Here is a 19,442-nt window from a genome sequence, read left to right as displayed (position 1 = left end):
TAATAATTTAATGCTAGTTAGTTTGCTAACAGGGGCTAACCTGACATGACTTCTGACAGGTTTTTGAGTCATAATTATAGATATAATAATATTAATTGCTTAATGCTAGTTAGTTTGCTAACAGGGGCTAACCTGACATGATTCTGACAGGAATTTGAGTGAAAATGATCCAAATTAACAATATTTATGTATAATGCTAGTCAGTAAGCTAACAGGAGCTAAACCTGACTGGATTTCTAGCAGAAATGTAAGTCAAAATTATAGATATTAATATTTCTGATGTATGTTAGTTAGTTAGCAAACAGGAACTAACGTGACATGATTTCTGACAGGAATTTCAGTCTTAATTAATAATATTAATATTATTCATGGTTAATGCTATGTTAATTAGATAACAGGAGGTAACATGGCATGACTCCAGACAGGAATTTGAGTGATAATTTTAACAATATTCATGTTTATTTCTAGTTGGTTAGCTAATAGGATTTCTGACAGGAATGTAAGTCCTAATTAATAACATTATTAATATTAATGGTTTATTCTAGTTGTGTGTTTAGAGAAACATTATTCAGACAGGATTTCTGACAGGGTTTTTAAGTCAAATGCATCATGTAATAATAATCAGAGATAACACTATTCAGCTAGCAGGAATGAGCTAACCTGACAGGATTTTTAAGTGATATTCAGATAGTTTCATTGTCAGTCAAATCACAGGAGGGAAGCTAACACGATTTCATTTTTATATGAATAATTGTCATGAATAACACTAGTCAATTAGATCAAAATCTGCTAACCTGACAGGATTTCTGACAGAATTTTTAGGTAATATTCATGCTAATTAGTGAGCTAAAATCAGAATATCGGAGATAATGTTTACTGTATAATCTTAACTTCTGACACCAGCCAGCTAATCCTTTTCCAAGAAAGGTTTCGTGTGATTTCCTCTGATGTTCATACTTGTCAGTGTTAATACTAGAGTTAGCTAAAAGCAGATTATCTGACGGGATTTCTGAGAGGATTATTCAGAAGGATTTATAAAATGTTCAAACGCTTCTCTGATGATTACATGCACGACGCACAAATGTGCCACGAGCGTGTGATTGTGATGAGAGGGATGGATGGCATTGTACCGAAGCTTTACTGTGTCCAGTGTTTGTGTTTCACTTTGGCGTGAACGTTAAACGTGAACGTGAACGTGCCTGAGGTCAGGAGCGCCGAGCTTCACTCCTGCAGCTCCTGATTTTCTTGATATTTGCTGTCTTGCTTTGCAGATGCGGAGACGGTGTAGTTTGGAGATTAGAAACGACGCCTGCAGGGGGTGTTGTGTCTGAAAGCCGCGGCTGATCTGAGTCTTTGATCTGCGCTGTAATTGCGCGTAATAGCACAAACAAACTAGCAGCACTGCTATGTCCTGTTTAGCCGATCCTTTCCGTTCGTAAAGTAGATACCCATTAGAGAGCACTGAAAGCGCATTATTGCTAGCTGGATGTCCTAGCGGTTGGCTATATGGTGCAAAAAAAAAAACTTTGGCCAGATAAGCTAGATTTCCTCTGTAGATCTGCAATCAGTCACAGTGTGCTACTATTTTTATCTGCGAATGTACAACACACACAAAAATAAATGAAAAAGGAATTTCTCTGTGTTAGCAAAAAGCAATTTAACAAATGCTCTAAGGTCAAATGTCAGCTGAAGCAATACAAGGGCTGTGGATGGAATCAGATCTCCGTTCTCTACCTTTCTCCACACAGCCTCAAATAAAAAAAAACACCGTAAACGAGTGATGTGGGTTTATAAGGCCTGAACAGAGCGAATCACTTTCAGTAAAGAACAACTCTAAAACTTTATCCTTTCTGTGGCTTCCGGTTTACACTCATCACGTTTCTCCAAGCAGAACTTCCAAAAGAGAAGAGCTCTCTGTCTCTGCATGTTGCTTGGAAAATTCTGGAAAACCTTTGTTTCCATTAAATGCTTTGTAGAAAAAAATTCTGTGCTATGCTAGCATCTAGCTAACATCAGCTGTGAACTTTCGAAGACGCAATATCTGAAGTTTTGTCACACTGTCTTTTTTACTGTCAACGTCATTTGGCACACTGACTTATGAAGGTCGGTGCTCCCCGTGACTGTGCGTTCAGCCTTGTGCTGCCATCTGTTGGCCTGTTACAAAACTACTCTCGAAATGAAACTCATGTATATATATGATGGCCAAGCTTTTCTATTTGAGGGCAAAAAAAACCGGAAGGTTTCGAGACAAACCCGCAAATTGATGAGGCATCAAGGGAAGTTTTCAGACCCAATCTTTTCATCCTATATTAAATTATTGGTTATTGATGTAAGCAGTTGAGACCATTTGCTATTCGTGTGTGTGTGTGTGATTCTGAAATTATCCCTGAACATCATGAAGCAGTTAAAGTGCTGAACGCGTGCTGAGTGTGGCGCATGCATTTATTGATGTCTAAGTGACTGACCATATGGCTACTGTCAGCCAGGTCCGCAGAGAAATGCTGATTTGGCCGATGTACGACTCATCACTCAGACACAAACACACAGACACAAACACACACACACACACAGCTGGTGTTGACTTCTTTTCTGCTCGCTTTTATCTCCTCCTGTCTCTCTTCATGTGCCAAGCCAAGTGGCCAAAAATCCCCCCACACAGAATCACACAAAGCCCAGGTGTCCAGAGGAAGACACATCTCCCAGTCTATATGTCTGTCTGTCTGTCTGTCTCCTGTCTATCCATCCATCTATTCTTCTCTTTCTACCTTCTCCATTGTTCTGAATCCCCGTGATCCTGGAGAGTAAAATCCGGCGCTGACGCAGGTAAAAAGCGAAAATACACTTTTCAAACGAAAGAACAGGTTTTTTCACATCCATGCCATAGAAGCTTTTTGATTCCCCAAGGAGCCTCGTGGACAGCACGAGGCTGCACGCACAGTCACAGGGAGCACCAACCTTCATAATCCAATGTGACAAAAGACATCGCCCTGCGTACATCGGGGGATGCGCTACCATGTGCTAGTCTCGAAACTTTTTGATACCTCCTCGTACATGCTTTTTGAACATCAAATTTCACATTTTGTCCCCGTTTGCTATTCCGAGAACCTCCATTGTTCTGGGAAGATGTTTCTCTGGATTTTGGAGTGTTCTTGTGGAGACAGTTGTGAGATACAATCTGGACGTGTCTGGACTACATAAAGATTTAAAACAGAATACAGCTGGAGGACTTTGATCATGTTCATAAACTCGGCTAATAGAGCTCAACATCCGAGTTATGAACCGACACACATTTATGTGTGTGTGTGTGTGTGTGTGTGTGTGTGTGTGTGTGTGTGTATGTGTGTGTCAGTGTAAGTCAATGACACTTACTTGATGTAGTAGGGCACTTTATTCTGGGATACCGCTCTCTGCCAGGGCATCTGGACTGAAGCTGAGGAAACACACACACACACACACACACACACACACACACACACACACACACACACACACACACAGGATACTCATTAACACGACTTTTACATTGGTGTTGATTAATATAACCTCGAAAGGCGCTCCATTAGTGAATCTCGGCCCATTAATCTGTTCATTAACAACTTTTGTTACTTTTTAGTCCGACACACAAACAGCACAGGAGATCAGAGTCTCCGCTAACGATGTGCAGATTCAGCGGTGCAGCTGACCTGCTTTACACGCCGACACCAGCACTGCTACGGATCCGCCTCCGGGAATCAGCGACGTGCCTCAGGCGCCGATGCTAACTTTTAATTGCTGCTAGGTTTGACCAGCAAGGCTGAGTGAACTTTCTATACAAAGACTTTCCCATGAGCGCACATCTGTTTTTTTCTTTCTTTCTTTCTCTTGCTCAGGTTTAACTTTCTGGCCATTAGCAAGAGCAAACTGTCACAAAGTTGGTGGTCCATAAATATAACAGATCAATACCTGTGGCTACAAGATATGTTTCTGGAATTGATAAGCAATAAATAGAGATCTATGGAGATCACAATCAGGCATCTCTGGCACAGAGGGGGGTGGTTTGCCTGTGTGGATTAGAGCTCATCCAGGAGGCTCTAGATCCAGTTCATTCCATTCATTTGGCTTTAGAAGTGTGAGGGAGTTCAGGGTTCTCTGGAGGACAACTTACTCACCAACAACTACATCTCCATTGAGCGCTGGAACAGTGTTTGTTAGTTCATTCTAGTTCTTGGGAAAACAAGGATGTTCTGGAACATTCTGTGCTTCTAAATTTGTGGGACCAAGTTTGGTAAAGAGGCCCAACTAATAAATGGAGCACCATCAAACTCATATTTCCTTGAGGAGGCCAGGATTCTGTGAAGGACACTCTGTGAGCTCATTTCAACCTTCTCACCAACAACTACATATCCATGGAGCTCTCTTTTGGAACTGAGTTTGGTACATTGGAGTTGGTACATTTGGAGTTGATGATGCAGCGTGCAGGGACGCTTCCAGATTTGTGGGACCAGGTTTGAAGAAGGTCAGGAGTCCAAGATTTATGGTATAAATCTACAGTTATGGATATAAATCTCCATCAGTGGTGCAGAACATAACCTTAACTCTAACAGGGTTTTAACTCGGCATGCGAGAAGCTCAGCTTCCACCTCTCCATCCTCTCGTCCCGGTGTTACTCCTGCGAGTGCTGCGCCAAAGCTAAATGCAGAGAGACGCTTCAATCACGGACGTTTTAATCACGGCACTTCATTACTCAGCCTCAAAAAAGTCTACGTGATACCACAATAACTAACATCTCCACAGAGTGATTACACCCGAGCAGTGAAGCGTGTGTGTGTGTGTGTGTGTGTGTGTGTGTGTGTGTGTGTGTGTGTGTGTGTAGACGTCCTTCTTCTTGCACACCGTTAATGACACTGGATTGCTGAACACCTACGATCCGACGTCAGGAGGAATTTCCCCGTGTGTGCTTTTCTTTTTTCCGCAGCGTGTGAGTAGCATCGCTAACTCCGGGACCATTTACGGAATGAGATCGCTCCGGGACGAGGGGACGGATGGAATTGGAGGAGACATGAAGGGGCTGGATTAATTAACCTCTGAATTATTCATTGTCAAAGCCTCGCTAATGGAGTTTGTATGTGCTGAGAGAGAAGTGGAGGGAGAGAAGGATAGGGCGCGACTTCCCATAAAGATTTCGCAGTAAATGAACAAATCGGTGAAATAAAACGTTTTTGCGGATACGATCTGAATGCACTTCTGAAACCTCGATGGCTGATACCAAATTGCACATTTGCGTCAATTCGGTTTCGGAAACGAGATTACCGTATTTGAGCTCTCAGCCTTTTCGGTTTTCATCTGTCGAGTCAATTTGTTTCGACCGAACAGATTCCAATTTTGTCATCGAGGACGTCTCACACACCCGAGTCCTGATTTAATAAAGGCTTTGGGTCTGGTCACGCAGTCTGGAGTGTGTCGTGTGCAAATGAATCCAACTGAAGGGCGGCAATTAAATGTCCGAAAGAACATTTTTGTTCATACAAGGAGACAAGAGTTTTTATTTCAATGATTTTTGTCCAAAAGAAAAAAGAGTTTTACGCTCTTTATACTGACTGGAGGAATTAAATCATTACTTTAATTTGGCTTTCGAGTCACGCGGATGAGGAAGTGTGTGTGTGTGTGTGTGTGTGTGTGTGTGTGTGTGTGTGTGTGTTACTGTACATACTGGAGAGAAAGTGCTGTGATGAAGGTCCAAAATCTCTGTGAGCTTCCTGTAGGAGCTTCAATCTCTCCTCAGTGGCAGACTAGAGAGAAAGAGAGAGAGAGAGAGAGAGAGAGAATGACAGAAGCAGATAGATTAATCCATAAATAAAAACAGAGAGAAAGAAAAGACAAAACAGATAGATAAAAAGAATAGATAGATAAAAAGAATAGATAAAAAGAATAGATAGATAGATAGATAGATAGATAGATAGATAGATAGATAGATAGATAGATAGATAGATAGATAGATAGATAGAGATAGATGGATAAAAAGAATAAGTAGATAGATAGATAGATAGATAGATAGATAGATAGATAGATAGATAGATAGATAGATAGATAGATAGATAGATAGATAGATAGAGTCAAATACAAAGATAGCAAAACAGAGAAACAAAAAGTGGGGAGAGTGAATAATGAACAGTATATTCCTGTGTGTGTGCGTGTGTGTGTGTGTGTGTGTGTGTGCGTGTGTGTGTGTGTGTGTGTACTTCTGAGGTAACTGGTGCTCCACGTTCATTTATTCTGATTCTATTAAACATCTGTAAGTTTCTTTCTCGGTTTAATAGAATATATTGTAGCCATATAATACGCACACACACACACACACACACACACACACACTCTTTCACACTCACACTCACAGCTGGTGCTAAGCCAGACACCGACCTCCAGACAGGTGATGATGATGGATAGGTGGAGAGAGACAGTGAGAAAGAGAGAGAGATGTGTGTGTGTGTGTGTGTGTGTGTGTGTGTGTGTGTGTGTGTGTGTGTGTGTGTGTGTGTGATGAATTATGTTGGAACAGTGATGTATGAATGGAGGAGAGGATGAAGGGCGCATAAGTGATGACAAAACAAGAAATGGGGAAAATAAGGACGGTGAAAAAGAAGGTCAGAAAGCACTCAGGAGGAGAGAAGAGTGTGTGTGTGTGTGTGTGTGTGTGTGTGTGTTTGTGTATACCTGCAGTAAGTTCCAGCGTGTGTTCAGGTTGTCCAGTTGTCTGCTGGTTGTGGAGGAAAGTTGCACATCCAGAGGCGTGAGTTCACTCGCTAACACGTTCACGTTCATCACCTCGTGCTTTAGAGGAGACACCTCGTCCCTGAACGCCTACACACACACACACACACACACACACACACACACACACACACACACACACACACACACACACACACACAAAAATGATTATCAAGTGTCGATAAACTCGTTATCCAGTGACGGAGGTCAGGCGGCTTAAGAACGACCTAAACGTCTATTAAAAAATGAAGCACTTCCTAATTGGACGACCTTTGATCCAACGTTGGCTGAAGTCTGAAAGCATGTTTATTAGCAGCGATCGCTGAAGCTAACGGGTCAGCGCCGATGCTCTCGGGTCAACACCGCGGCTCTCAGAGCGCCGAGATTTTCCCCGAGGCATGCGGTGAATGAGAAATTATTTAAAATATATACATTTTTTACTCCTAATATCCAATGACCTCTGTCTTTATAAAAATGTGTACTGTGACTACGCATAAAGACGAGAAATGTATTCGTCCCCTCACACTATTATTACGTATAAAAAAAAAAAAAAAGCTACTAAATGCTACATCACTCCATATTTGGGACGGCCCTCTGAACAATGCCAGAAACATTTTGAAATTTTTATTTTAAATGTATCTATTTAAATCATATCTGTATTTTATAATACAAATTGCCTTCCAAAATAAAATGTAATTTATAAAAACGTATTAATAGAGGTCGAGGCTTCGATAATTGATCGCTGGAACTATTGGTTAACGGCAAAAGTCTGTACCAATAGTTTTTCCGGTTTCCACTCTGCCGTCGTTACGAGGGCGGCCTCTAGAGGCGACTCACTGATGCCAGGTGCTGTTTTTACACGCGAGACTGCACGCTGCACAGAGAGCGCTATATTCATTATTCATTATTTATTTATTACATAATTATTATTTATTAATAAATATATTCATATTTCCACGTTTGCTGGCAAAAAGACACACATGGAACAAGAGTTTACGAGACTTTGGCAAATGCTAATTAGACTGTGTTCATATGCACGCGTCAATCTACCGACGCTAGAAGTGATTAGCGCTTTTTCGAAGTAAATCTGCCCCCATATGTTCTAAAAATCCACCTCTTGAGACTAATGAGAAGCAGATGGACGTTTACACGATGTCTGGGACCTAGACAGAATAGCTTGCCTTTCAAAACCCTTCAATGATACCATTTATTCCATATCGAGATAAAGTATATTTATGGCCACGTGTCTGTATCTTTATATACACTAACCATGGTTTTGTCAATGTGGTCCTGCAGAGAGTCTATGAGCAGGTCTCCAACTGGCTGCCAGCTACCTTTGACCTCTTCGGGCTGACTCAGGTGCACATCCAGCTGGTCCATGGCGCTCTGCAGGTCCTGAAGCTTTTCCAGAGAGCGTTCTACCTGCTCGTGCCATCGTCCCACGTGTCCGAGGAGTCTCTCCCAGCGCTCACGGACCTCGCCGGCCTGCTTCCGGATGGCCCTCGCAACCCGCTGGGCCTTCTCCTCCGGAGACAACTCTGAATGAAGAGGAAAATGAGACAGAAGGATGAAGATGAAATCCTCAAAGCCTCGGCACATGCATCATACTGATTCATGGAAACAGGAAGTCCTGGGTTACTTTTTATGTGAACTAACCGAGTAGTTCAAGAAGTAAGAAGGAAGTAAATGCAATTCGTTCCTGTACTTAAGCAGATTTTTCATGTATCTGTACTTTACTGAACTGTTTACTGAATCATGTTCAGTGGCAGCCATTTTGATTCCTGCTAAATCCTGAAATATGTAACATTTATCATCACAATCTTGTCATTGCTGATGCTTTGGACAAACTGAAGACCTAAAGATCTCTACAGTGATGAATTTTAGAGCTTTAAATCCTTAAATCCTGTCCTTGACCAATTCAACTGATTGGTAGACCGGAGGAATTAATGAGAGAATCCATTATTAATGTTTTTGAATCAACTTGGACCCACAACATGTAGCCCTCGAAGATCTTGTTCGACTTCTGAATCCACTGCCAATCCTAAAATCTATTTAGAGAAGAATTAAAAAGGAACATGCTGCACAGACACTGGTTTCAGTGCATTTGCAAGCCTCAAGCTGAGCAGCTTAGCATCCTTCAAATTTGGCTCCACGATCTATCGACCTGCAGAAAGCTGTTTGGGGAGGATTAAAGGCGAGAGCACTGTAAGAGGAGAAACTGGCCTGGGGCATGGCTGAGAGGTGGTGCAGAACTGAAGACCTAAGGATCTGAAGATCTGAGAAATAGCAGTAATGTGTTCTCTGGGGTGTGGGGCAGATCTGTATCAAAGGATTAGGAGTGCTCGAGGTGACACTCTTGTCAAAAATGTGTCCTTGCAGAAGGCTCAAATTGAGGCCTATCCAAGTGTCACAAAGTGGCCTTTTGACCCCCCTGTGTGACGCTGTCGCTGGTTTACCACTGTTCCTTCCTTGGAGCACCTTTGATAGATACTGACCACTGCAGACCGGAAACATCCCACAAGAGCTGCAGTTTTGGAGATGCTCTGACCCAGACGTCTAGACGTCACAATTTGTCAAACTGCTCAAATCCTTACGCCCATTTTTCCTGCTTCTAACATCAACTTTGAGGACAAAATGTTTACCTGCTGCCTAATAAATAAATCCACCGACTAACAGAGCCATGATGAAGAGATCATCAGTGTTCTTCACTTCACCACTCAATGTTATGTTATAATGTTATGCCTGGTTGGTGTGTATATTGTTTAGTTTCTGTAATGATATATATAATATATATATTTATATAAAGATATAAAGCAAATCCTAAAGAAGAATCCCTCGAGTGGAATGGCTTGCATATTGGACAAATCTTCTGCTTTTTTCTTTCTATATGATTTTAAGTCATTAATCTTAAGACCATATATGGGATAAAGTCTAATGGATAAAAAGACCCACTATTGACTGTAGGTGCTCAGTGTGAAGACTTTGGATTTTTGAGGTGCTGGTGTTGATAAGAAGGAGATGTTTTGACTCCAGAAAAACCCAAACAAAACTCTCTAATTAACCCCTGAAACTGATTCCTTACCAACCAGGTCTCTGGCAGACATTGTTATTTAGTTTGTCCACAATCAGTGCATGGTGCACAAGGCAATCACCCTATTCAAGCCCCAGTGGGTTGAAACCCAACAGTCTTTATTCAGGGTCATTGGGTCAATCTATAAGATTACTTAATCTATAGTCTGAACTTTAATAGTACAGACTGAATCACAGCAGTCTCACACCAATCCTGTGCCGGTCCCCAGGTGCTCCGGAGGAACAGTTACCAGTTCGTTATGTCTTCTCACTCCAGGCAAAATCCTGTTTAAGTGACCTCAACTCAAGCACAGCTTTGAGAAAAGCAAATGTGAGCAGATCAGGACTCTTGTGGTTTCAACTTAAGACAAACTCTGGATCCGGACTTTAAATCGAGGCTATGAAACCGTTATATAAACCCTACAAGTCTGCAAACTTTTTTATTCTACCTTTTAAAAAGTTAGAAAGATTGAACCGAATGGAGAAGGCAATGTATTTTAGATGTTTCTTCAGGTTTAGTACTGGAATTGACAGTTAAGGTCACCAACAAAAACGAGTCCCTTCAGAAATGCAGCCATATTCTTTATTCAATCTGTGTGTCAAACTTCACATTGTTACTTCAATAGGCTTTCTTTTTTTTTCTTTCAAGTTACAATTGCTGCCTCTAAGCTTTAGAACAGTCCTTACAGACCTTCCAACACTTTTGATCTCTTAATCACTAAAAGTTTTTAGAGAAAGTCCTAAGAAATGTTCATTAGCTTTTACTTCATTTTAATGTTTAAATTGTTGTCGTTGGTTTTCAATAATATAAATCTTATTGTGAGACTTTGGGTTCATCAAACCATTTACTACCCCAACTCTTTGTCCATTCCTTACTTCCATCCTTCCATCCATCCATCCATCAATGCATAAATGCTTCCATCCATCCGTCCATCCATCAATCACCCCATTGAACCATTCCACCCAACCATTCATCAATGCATCCATCCAACTAATTCTTCTATCCATCCACCAACTCATCCATCGATTCACCCATCCAATGATCCATCCTTCCATCCATCCATCCATCCATCCTTCCATCCATCCATCCATCCACCACCCCACTCCATCTAACCAATCCACACACCCCATCCATCCATCCATCCATCCATCCATCCATCCATCCATCCATCCCCCACCTGCATCTAACCAATCCACACACTAATCCATCAACGCATCCATCCACCTATCCATCACCCCACTCCATTTAACAAACCAAACACCCATCCATCAACGCATCTATCTATCCATCCATCTAAAGTGATTACACATTACGCCTGATTGCACAAGCTGTTTAGTTGCCATTTGAACAGTCATGGCAACAGGAAGAAGAAGGTCAGTATCTCCCCATTCTGCCTTCATTTTCAGTAATGACTTTTTCCTGAACTCATCCAAAGTTGCAAATGACTGCCCTGGAGATCCGATGAGAAGCTAAGAATGGCTATAAATAATAAACTAGCCACGTTACAAGCCTAAACCAAACATCAGCATTTCTGAATGATCGTAGAGCCTAAATAATGCATATTATAATCCTATAAAGCTTTATTCAAACCCGAAGCGCATGGCAGAGCGCGTAGTTGTGGGGCAAAACTAGCAAAAAGATATATTGGATGTATTTTTTCCATTACGCTTCCAGATCTCTCGGAGGAAGAACATCTCATCTTCAGTTTGCACCAGTTCCTGCCTTGTTGTGCGAGCTGCAACGTTACGCTAAAAAGCAGAAGCGGCCCTCACCGTACAACCTTTCGATCGTTACAGCGGCATCGAGCCGCAGCGGAAAACGTGTTGTTTTGATATATGACACGGATGTACGGTGCTAGCATCGTTGTAGCATTTTAATCCAGCTGCATGCAAATGAAGCGCAATTTCACACTCCATGTCTTTCGTTTGCCTTTCCGTGAGCAGCATGTCAGGGGGAACGTCACCCCGTGAGTCGGCGATTACGTGAAACAAAAGCATGATGGAAATGTTCTGCTTTGGCGCTCGTGCTGAGCCGCACCTGTTTAAAAAACAAAACAAAACAACAAACCTGAAGGTTTGCAAAATCGCGGCACACGTGGGGGGGCTAGCTATCTAATTAAAAAAGAAACAACAACAGTTTCCTTGGCAACCGTTTGCGCAATCGAGGTGCGATTTTCTTTAATGTGTTGAAGCATGAAAGATCACTAAAGTCCACCAAAACGGGTGTAAAATCAAATCGTACATTTGGATTTGAGTTGCTACAACACACATTATAAGGCCACATAAGAGCATAAGATTACGTGCATAATCCCAGCCACTGAGCACCAAGCTGCCACTTCTGGGCCCCTGAGCATGGCCCTTAACCGCTTAGCTTTTAAAGAACTTTCTAAAAACCCATTTAAAGCATATCTTCATGCAGCTAGCTTTGTGTACAGGGGCATCATCATGCTGGAGCAGGTTTGGATCTCCTAGTTCAAGTGTAGAAAAAAAAATCATGCTACCGCATACTATACAGTCGTGTCCCTCCAACTTTATGCTAACAGTTTGGCTAAGAACCACACATGGCTGAAAAAAGTCCGGTCTCCCAATAGTTTTCTCCATATAACGTATCTGTCATACCAATCGAAAATGATGCAGATGTTTTGCTGCCCCTGTGAAGGCCTTTATTATTGATGCTAGGGAGAGAGATAAACCAAATTAGCTCGCTACCAGTTTTCATGATGTTATATAAATAATTTCCCAAAGCAATTACAGGATGTCACAAGTGCAGGCATCTAATTATTTGCTGTGCTGATTTTTTTTTGCCCTTTAAATGTCGCGTTTCAGGCCGAGGTAAAAAAAAACGTCCGAGCTGAATCCGAATCGGACGCGTGAAGAAACTGGGGCAGTACACAAGCTTATGAGGTCGAACCTTTAGCGACGTGATGGTGTGCGTTCGTTTTTTTTAGACTTTGGCGGGATTTTATTTCGTTTCTTATGGAGGACATTTGAAAATGCAACAAGCTTTATGGACAAAAGTGTTGTGACACCTGAGTTTTTTGGTTCTTCCCAACTGCACAAAGTTGGAAGCACATGATTATGCAGGACGTCTTTTTGGTTGTGGGAGCATGAAGAGTTTCCCTTTGCTTGAACTCAAAGAGATCCAAACCTGTTCCAGCTATAGAGCTCCAACCCTAAAGAACACCTCAGGAACCTCCTCATCTCACCTACACCAGTACCGGACTTTACTAACACCCTTGTGAATGGAGGAATCTCCACAAAATCTAGCGGAACATCTTCCCAGAGGAATGGAGGTATCACAAGTGCAAATGGGGACTAAATGTGGAATAGGATGTTCAAAAGAAGCGCATACCAAATACTTTGGTGTCCAAACATTCATTTCTTTTTTGTGCACACACACACACACACACACACTTCGTGGTGTTATCTGACACATCCCTGAGAAGATGTCTGTACAGCTTCTACACAGAAGGCCTTGCACCGGTACAGAGGGGAATAAAAAAAACCCCAACATCCATCTCATGCTCGACTAAAGTTACATCAAACGCATCTCCCTGAGAGACTGTCAAAACCCGAGCATGGTCTGTACACCAAGTGTGTGTGATGTGTGTCTTTCAGAAAGACACATCAAAAGGGTGAAAAGCCGGCGTAGGCCTCTGCAACCCAGATCAAATATTAATGTGTGGCCTCAACATGCCAAACGCATCACTTTTTTAACGGTTTCTCCAATAATTTGTGGCTTTTAGCTGCTGAGAGACCTCCGTTCCGCACCTCGAACCGTATTGCTAATAAAGCTGACCAGGAAGGAAGTTCTCTGCAGGTCAGCGCATGGCTTTCTTTCCTGGAGAGCGTCATAAGTTTTTGTTCAGCGTTTTTTCCGTGATTGAAGTAAAGAATCTGAGGAGGAATTTAATGAGTGGACAAGTGTTTTCTATTGTAAAACTAGCGATCATGAGGGGAAAATCTTCCTGAGAAGAACCAGACTCTGAAGGAAACCCACCCTCATCCTTAACACCTTGTTCATTCATTATAGTTCGATCATTGCTGCACAGGTTATCTGTGGATGAACGTTTGCTAGCATGAAACTAGCAGTTTTTCTAAGCTAGCTTAAAGCACTTAGGATCTGGGAAAAACTATTTGGGATCTGGGTGATGAGGAGAAAAAAATCCCTGAGAAGAACTTTGTGAAGAACCAGACTCTAAAGCAAACCCATCCTCAACACCTCATCTATTAATTATAGATCAATCGTTGTTTAGGTTATCAACTGTTCCCTGAAGGATGTTCCCATGAGGGGAAAATCTCCCTTAGATGAACTTCCATTCATTATAGTCCCATCATCAGCTGCTCCCTGAAGGTTTCTAGTCAGGAGCTGTCAGTCATGCTGGTTTCTTTAAAATCACCAATTTAAGGTCACTGAACACCTGGTATATAGCTCTTACCTGTTTTCGGCTGCAGGTTCTTCCGCGGTTCCTCAGGCCCTTCGATGGGCTGATCAGCCAGGAACATGCGTGCCTGGTCCAACGCGTTCACCACGATGTTCTCTCTCTCCTTTAGCTCCGCCCTCAAAGCCTGAAAAGCGAAAAATGTGTAAGAAGTCATTCGTTTCATGGTTTAGTCTGTGATCCTGTTCTGAAAAGAATGATTTGAGGTGGAAGAATGAAGATGTGTGAAGGTCCACTATAAAAAGCAGCACAATGGTCCTCCTCAACAGAAAAAAAAAAAAAAACGAGGCCAAATAAAGAACGAGTAAAAGGAAATCGAATAAAGGTGACAATACGAAGCTTTATTGTTGAAGCTCGAAAGTAATGGCACTCGTTTAAATCATAAAAACAGACAAAAAGTGCCACTGAACCTAAAATTTATTAAAAACGCTCGTTTATTGCATCTGCAGGATGGAGTACGACGGGGAAGAGGGCGAGGAATCGATGGGAAATAGACGTACGACAATTTTATATATTGCATTAAATACAATTTTCAAGCACAATATACAATAATATCCGAAAAAAAAGAAATGCTGTCATGAAATGAGCTAAATTAAACGTTATATAAAAATAAAAGCGTTTTCAAACAAATTTATCGTGCGTGTGTGTTTTTTTTTTTTTTTTTTTTTTTGAGAACTGGGACTTGCTAATGATCCTAATTAACAACAGGAAACAGTAATTCTTGGCCACAGCAGGCATCAATCTTTTTTCCTCCTCTGTCTATCCTGAGCTCCAGCACTGATGTCTTCTTGTCTTCCTGCCCCCCATGTGATAACGTGATCTGCCTTGTTTTCTTTAATTTTTGTGTCACGTGTTTTGATTCGTGCACCACAACTTGTTTAATTATTGTCTGTGTAAAATGTAAATAAATACAGAATGCAATGATTTGATCTGATAAACCCATATTTTATTCTCAACAGAACATAGAAAACATATTTCATGTTTAAATGTACAGTTTTTTTTCCTTAAAAAACTGTACATTTCTTAAAAAATGGAAAAACACTTGGAGAAACATTTTGTAACTAATTAAGGTTTATTGGCAGCAGGTCAGTAGGATGATTGGGTATAAATAGTGTAACTTAGAGAGGCAGAGTCTCTTAGAAGTAAAGATGGGCGGAGCTTCAACAATCTGAAAGATGTGGAACAACTTCAGAATAATGTTCAACATCAAACTGCAAAACAATTGAATATCTCATCAAAGAAATATTATTGAAAGAATCTGGAGAAATCTCTGTGCACACGGGTGAATCAATATTGGATTCCTGTGACCTCCGGGCCACCAGGTGGCACCGCATTCTAAAAAAAAACAGTCATGATTTTGTGATGGAAATCACTGCATGGGCTTATTAACACCTCCAGAAATCACTTTGCCACGTCATCCACAAATGCAAAGAAGAAAGCTTTGTTTGGAAGTTGGAGTCAGAGAGCACAATGATAGCGCAGAGAGGGTTAAGGGCCTTGCTCAAGGGACCAACAGTGGCAGCTTGGCTATGCTCGGGCCCCCAACCCACTGATCAACACCCCAGAGCCTTAACCACCAATAGATTTCGCTCTGAAACTTTAGAAGAAGCAAAATGTTCTCCACACTCAGTCCCTTAACGCTTTAATATAGAAAGAGACTGAAAAGCGGCCATTCACTGGCTTTTGTTTGTCTCTGAGAAAGAGAGGAAATGAGACACAAGAAGAGATAATAGAAGTGGGATAGAGAGGAATCACGCAGGAGTGGGCTGTTTATGAGGAAGCTTTTTATAGACCTTCGAAAGCAGGCGTGATTTAAAGAACCCAGAGTGTGGAGGAGCATTCAGTTGTCTGAGGTTCACAGAGGACTCCTGTGTTAGCGGCTAAACAGAGGTTATAGCCATTTTTATTTATTAAAATCATCACCGGGTTCAGTCACGTAACTTGAGATCGCTGGTGAAAACGTGAAAGAGACCTTCTGTGGACCACAAAATTTGGTGAAACATCTTACCAGAAGAGTTGAGGGAATTATAAGAAGAGCAAAAAAGCACATACCAAACTAAAGACCAGGTGTCCACAAACTTTTGGTAATATAGTTTATTTTCTAATAGCTACAAGGCAACAGGACGGAGAGGATCTGCTGCGTCACTGCTTAACGACAGTCCTGCACGTAGCAAAGCGTATTCTTGCAATCAATTATCCAGGGTCGTTAATCATCTGAGCGAAGTTCAACAACGTGGTCAGCTTCATTTCTCCGAATGGCAGACACCGAGTTCTCGCTCGGGTTTGAGACCGGAAAGTGAAGAGACGCCAGCTTCTCTTTTTTCGCTCTCTTTCCCGAAAACTGCTTAAAATTCAAGCTGCTGCAGTCACGCCGTCTCCTCAGCTTTCTCTCTCTCTCTCTCCGAAGTGATGACATTACCAAGAAATGACAACGCTGGCTGAGGTAAACCAAGAAAGATAAAAATCCAGCACAGTCTGACCTGGAGAAGCTTCGTTGGCAATTGGCACTCATTTTAATTCTCCAAACTTCAACAGAAACCAGAAAAATGCAATTCGGCAGTTTTCCTGTGCACAAAGCCATCTCCATGAAGATCTGCTTTCCATGGGTTGGATGTGTGAAGATGATCTCCTGCTATAGAGCTACTGAACACCTTTTGGATGAATGTAAACACTGACTGCACCCCAGGCCTCCTCACCTTCCTACCTACATCAAGATCTAACTTTACTGACTCCCTTGTGGATCATTGAATCTATCACACAAGTCTACACAAAATCTAGTGGAACATCTACCCAGAAGAGTGGAGCTCATAATAAAAGCAGATGAGCACTTAATGTGGCCGCCTCGTGAACGAAACCACCGGATTCTTGCTCCCCCAGGCTTTTTTCCACTTCTCTTCACGACAGCAGATAAACAACAGTGTGAGACGAATCCAGGACAATAAATACACACAACATGGACTGTAACTACTCTGAAGCCATAAACATCTCAAGTAGATATAACAACTGTCTGAAGTCCCACAGCAGCAGCCCTTCTTCAGTACAACCCCAGATAATTAAAGCTAATTAATAAAGAACTTTTACGTTTGGTAACGCAGAGTTATAGACGGTAAAAATGACGAGGCGACCTCAAGCCGATACAGTAAACAACTTCAGACCTCGGACGCTTCACTGCCTTCTTATTGATCAAATAATAAAGAGCTGCAACCTACAACTTCTTCAAAGCCCTGAAAAGAAAAATGATCCTTTTTTCTCTTTTTTTCCCCAAACAGAGACAAAATAGGGGCATTATTTCTCTCCGAGGCCGTAGATAAAGACAGGCGCTGAAACGAGATGAATTTTCTCATACATTATACTGTCCTTCAGGGTGCAGCTTCAAACCGATCAGCAGAACGCAAGAGTTCGCATGATCCGAGGGAGATAAAGCTAACGAGATCAGTTAACAGATCTACAATCAGTTTTCATGATTCAGTATCAGGTGAGATGCGATAAGCTGAAAGAAAAGAGTTAATGCTATACAGGATCCACGTGATTCGTCTTAGCAGCCTAATGTTCTTGGGCTAATTTGGCACCACAATCTAATGTTCTGCCTGATGGACTGGAGCTCGTTTGCTTCAGAGATCGAACAATACTGTAACATCTATCTGTGAGATAAAGGTCACAAACCCTCTCTATATTGTTTCTCCTGAAGAATCCAGATTTGCTGCTAATCCTTCACAGGCAATACAGCGAATCAATCAATCAATCAGTCTGTCTGTCTGTCTGTCTGTCTGTCTACTCACCTAAATATTTTTCTCTCTGTCTATCCCCATCTATCATCTAACCCCATCTCTCTATCTATCTCTCTATCTCTCTATCTCTCTATCTATCTATCTATCTATCTATCTATCTATCTATCTATCTATCCGTCTGTTTATCTATCCGTCTATCTGTCTATCTAACCTCATCTGTCTGTCCGTCCAACTGTCTGTCTGTTTATCTATCCATCTATCTGTCTATCTATCCCCATCTATCATCTAACCCCATCTCTATCTATCTGTCTGTCTGTCTGTCTGTCTGTCTGTCTGTCCGTCCGTCCGTCCGTCAGTCCGTCCTCTTTCATCTCTTGTATATAAATGAGCACAAATCTCCACCAGCACACTCAAAAAATCTTGTGAAACATCTTCCCAGAAGAGTGGAGTTCCAAAAGCACACCAATCTTATGCTCGAGTGTCCACACACTTTTGTCCTTATACAGTTATAGAACAGCCACAAATTTTCTTCCAAATAAACACTGCATCTGCTGCGTATTTTGCAGTCTTGAGTATCGTATAGTATTATATTATAATAGTAGTATTAAAGTGTTTATTTATCACAGGCCCCGGCGACATGCACATGACGATATGCCCATTTGCGATATATCAACAGTACTGATATATCACGCAGTCCTCGTGCCGACTGTTCCCACAGAAACAATACCTGCGCTGATACAAAAACGTACCCAGTGAATCAGATCGATGGATTTCCTGCAGCTCCTCACGTTCTCTCAGGCTCCACGGTACACAGTTTTGTACAAAAAACGACGAGCAATAACTCTTTCTCCCAAACTTTACACTGCCATACTTTACACGCCTTTTTGTCAACTGCAGTGTTCCTGAAGGGGACTCGCAGAATCAAATATTTATGATGAAATGTATTGGTTCAGGAACAGCGCGAACGCATTAAATATTCATGAGCGGCAGCGAGCCAGTCGAACTGGGGAAAAAAAAAAAAACTCGTCTTTTAGGACGTTTCGATGTCCCCTTTATGTGCGATATAAATTAATTAGGAGCCGCAATTCCACGCGAGGCGGGCGTGATTAAATAAACGCTGATTGATGATCTTAATTACGGCACCACGAATGGAAGCGCTTTATTGGATAATTGAAAGCGTGATTAATAAAAAACGATTATATGGAATATCTTCATCAGAGGAAGGAGGCCTGCGCGGAGGGAAGCGGCAGCGGCGGACAACCGAAATTGCGCGAGTGCGAGCGCTGACCTGCTTAACGATGCTCGGCACAGGGACGGAAACCCATAAAGACAAAGTGACTTTGAGCGAGAGAGCGCGGAGCGACGCCAGACTCTGTTCCAGAATCTCCAGTTTCTCGGGGGCTGTGATTGGCAGTGATGGAAGGATAGTTAAGTTCAGTGTTGAAAGTCAGGGCCT

The 19,442-nt window shown here is 41.9% G+C and overlaps 1 protein-coding gene across 1 annotated transcript in view; it reads right to left on the bottom strand.

Moving 5' to 3' along the window:
• The window catches only part of utrn (utrophin), a 78,557-nt gene that overhangs the window by 11,608 nt on the left and 47,507 nt on the right, over positions 1-19,442 (bottom strand). Inside the window, 5 exon segments of the mRNA XM_046869331.1 lie at positions 3,370-3,430; positions 5,690-5,768; positions 6,691-6,837; positions 8,017-8,285; positions 14,256-14,385. Of these exon segments, the coding sequence (XP_046725287.1) occupies positions 3,370-3,430; positions 5,690-5,768; positions 6,691-6,837; positions 8,017-8,285; positions 14,256-14,385 (686 nt within the window).

The sequence above is a fragment of the Silurus meridionalis genome, chromosome 16 (genome assembly GCF_014805685.1).
Source record: "Silurus meridionalis isolate SWU-2019-XX chromosome 16, ASM1480568v1, whole genome shotgun sequence".
Classification (NCBI taxonomy): Eukaryota; Metazoa; Chordata; class Actinopteri; order Siluriformes; family Siluridae; genus Silurus; species Silurus meridionalis.
Note: the sequence above shows the minus strand (reverse complement) of the source record. Positions and strands in the feature narration are given on the sequence as shown.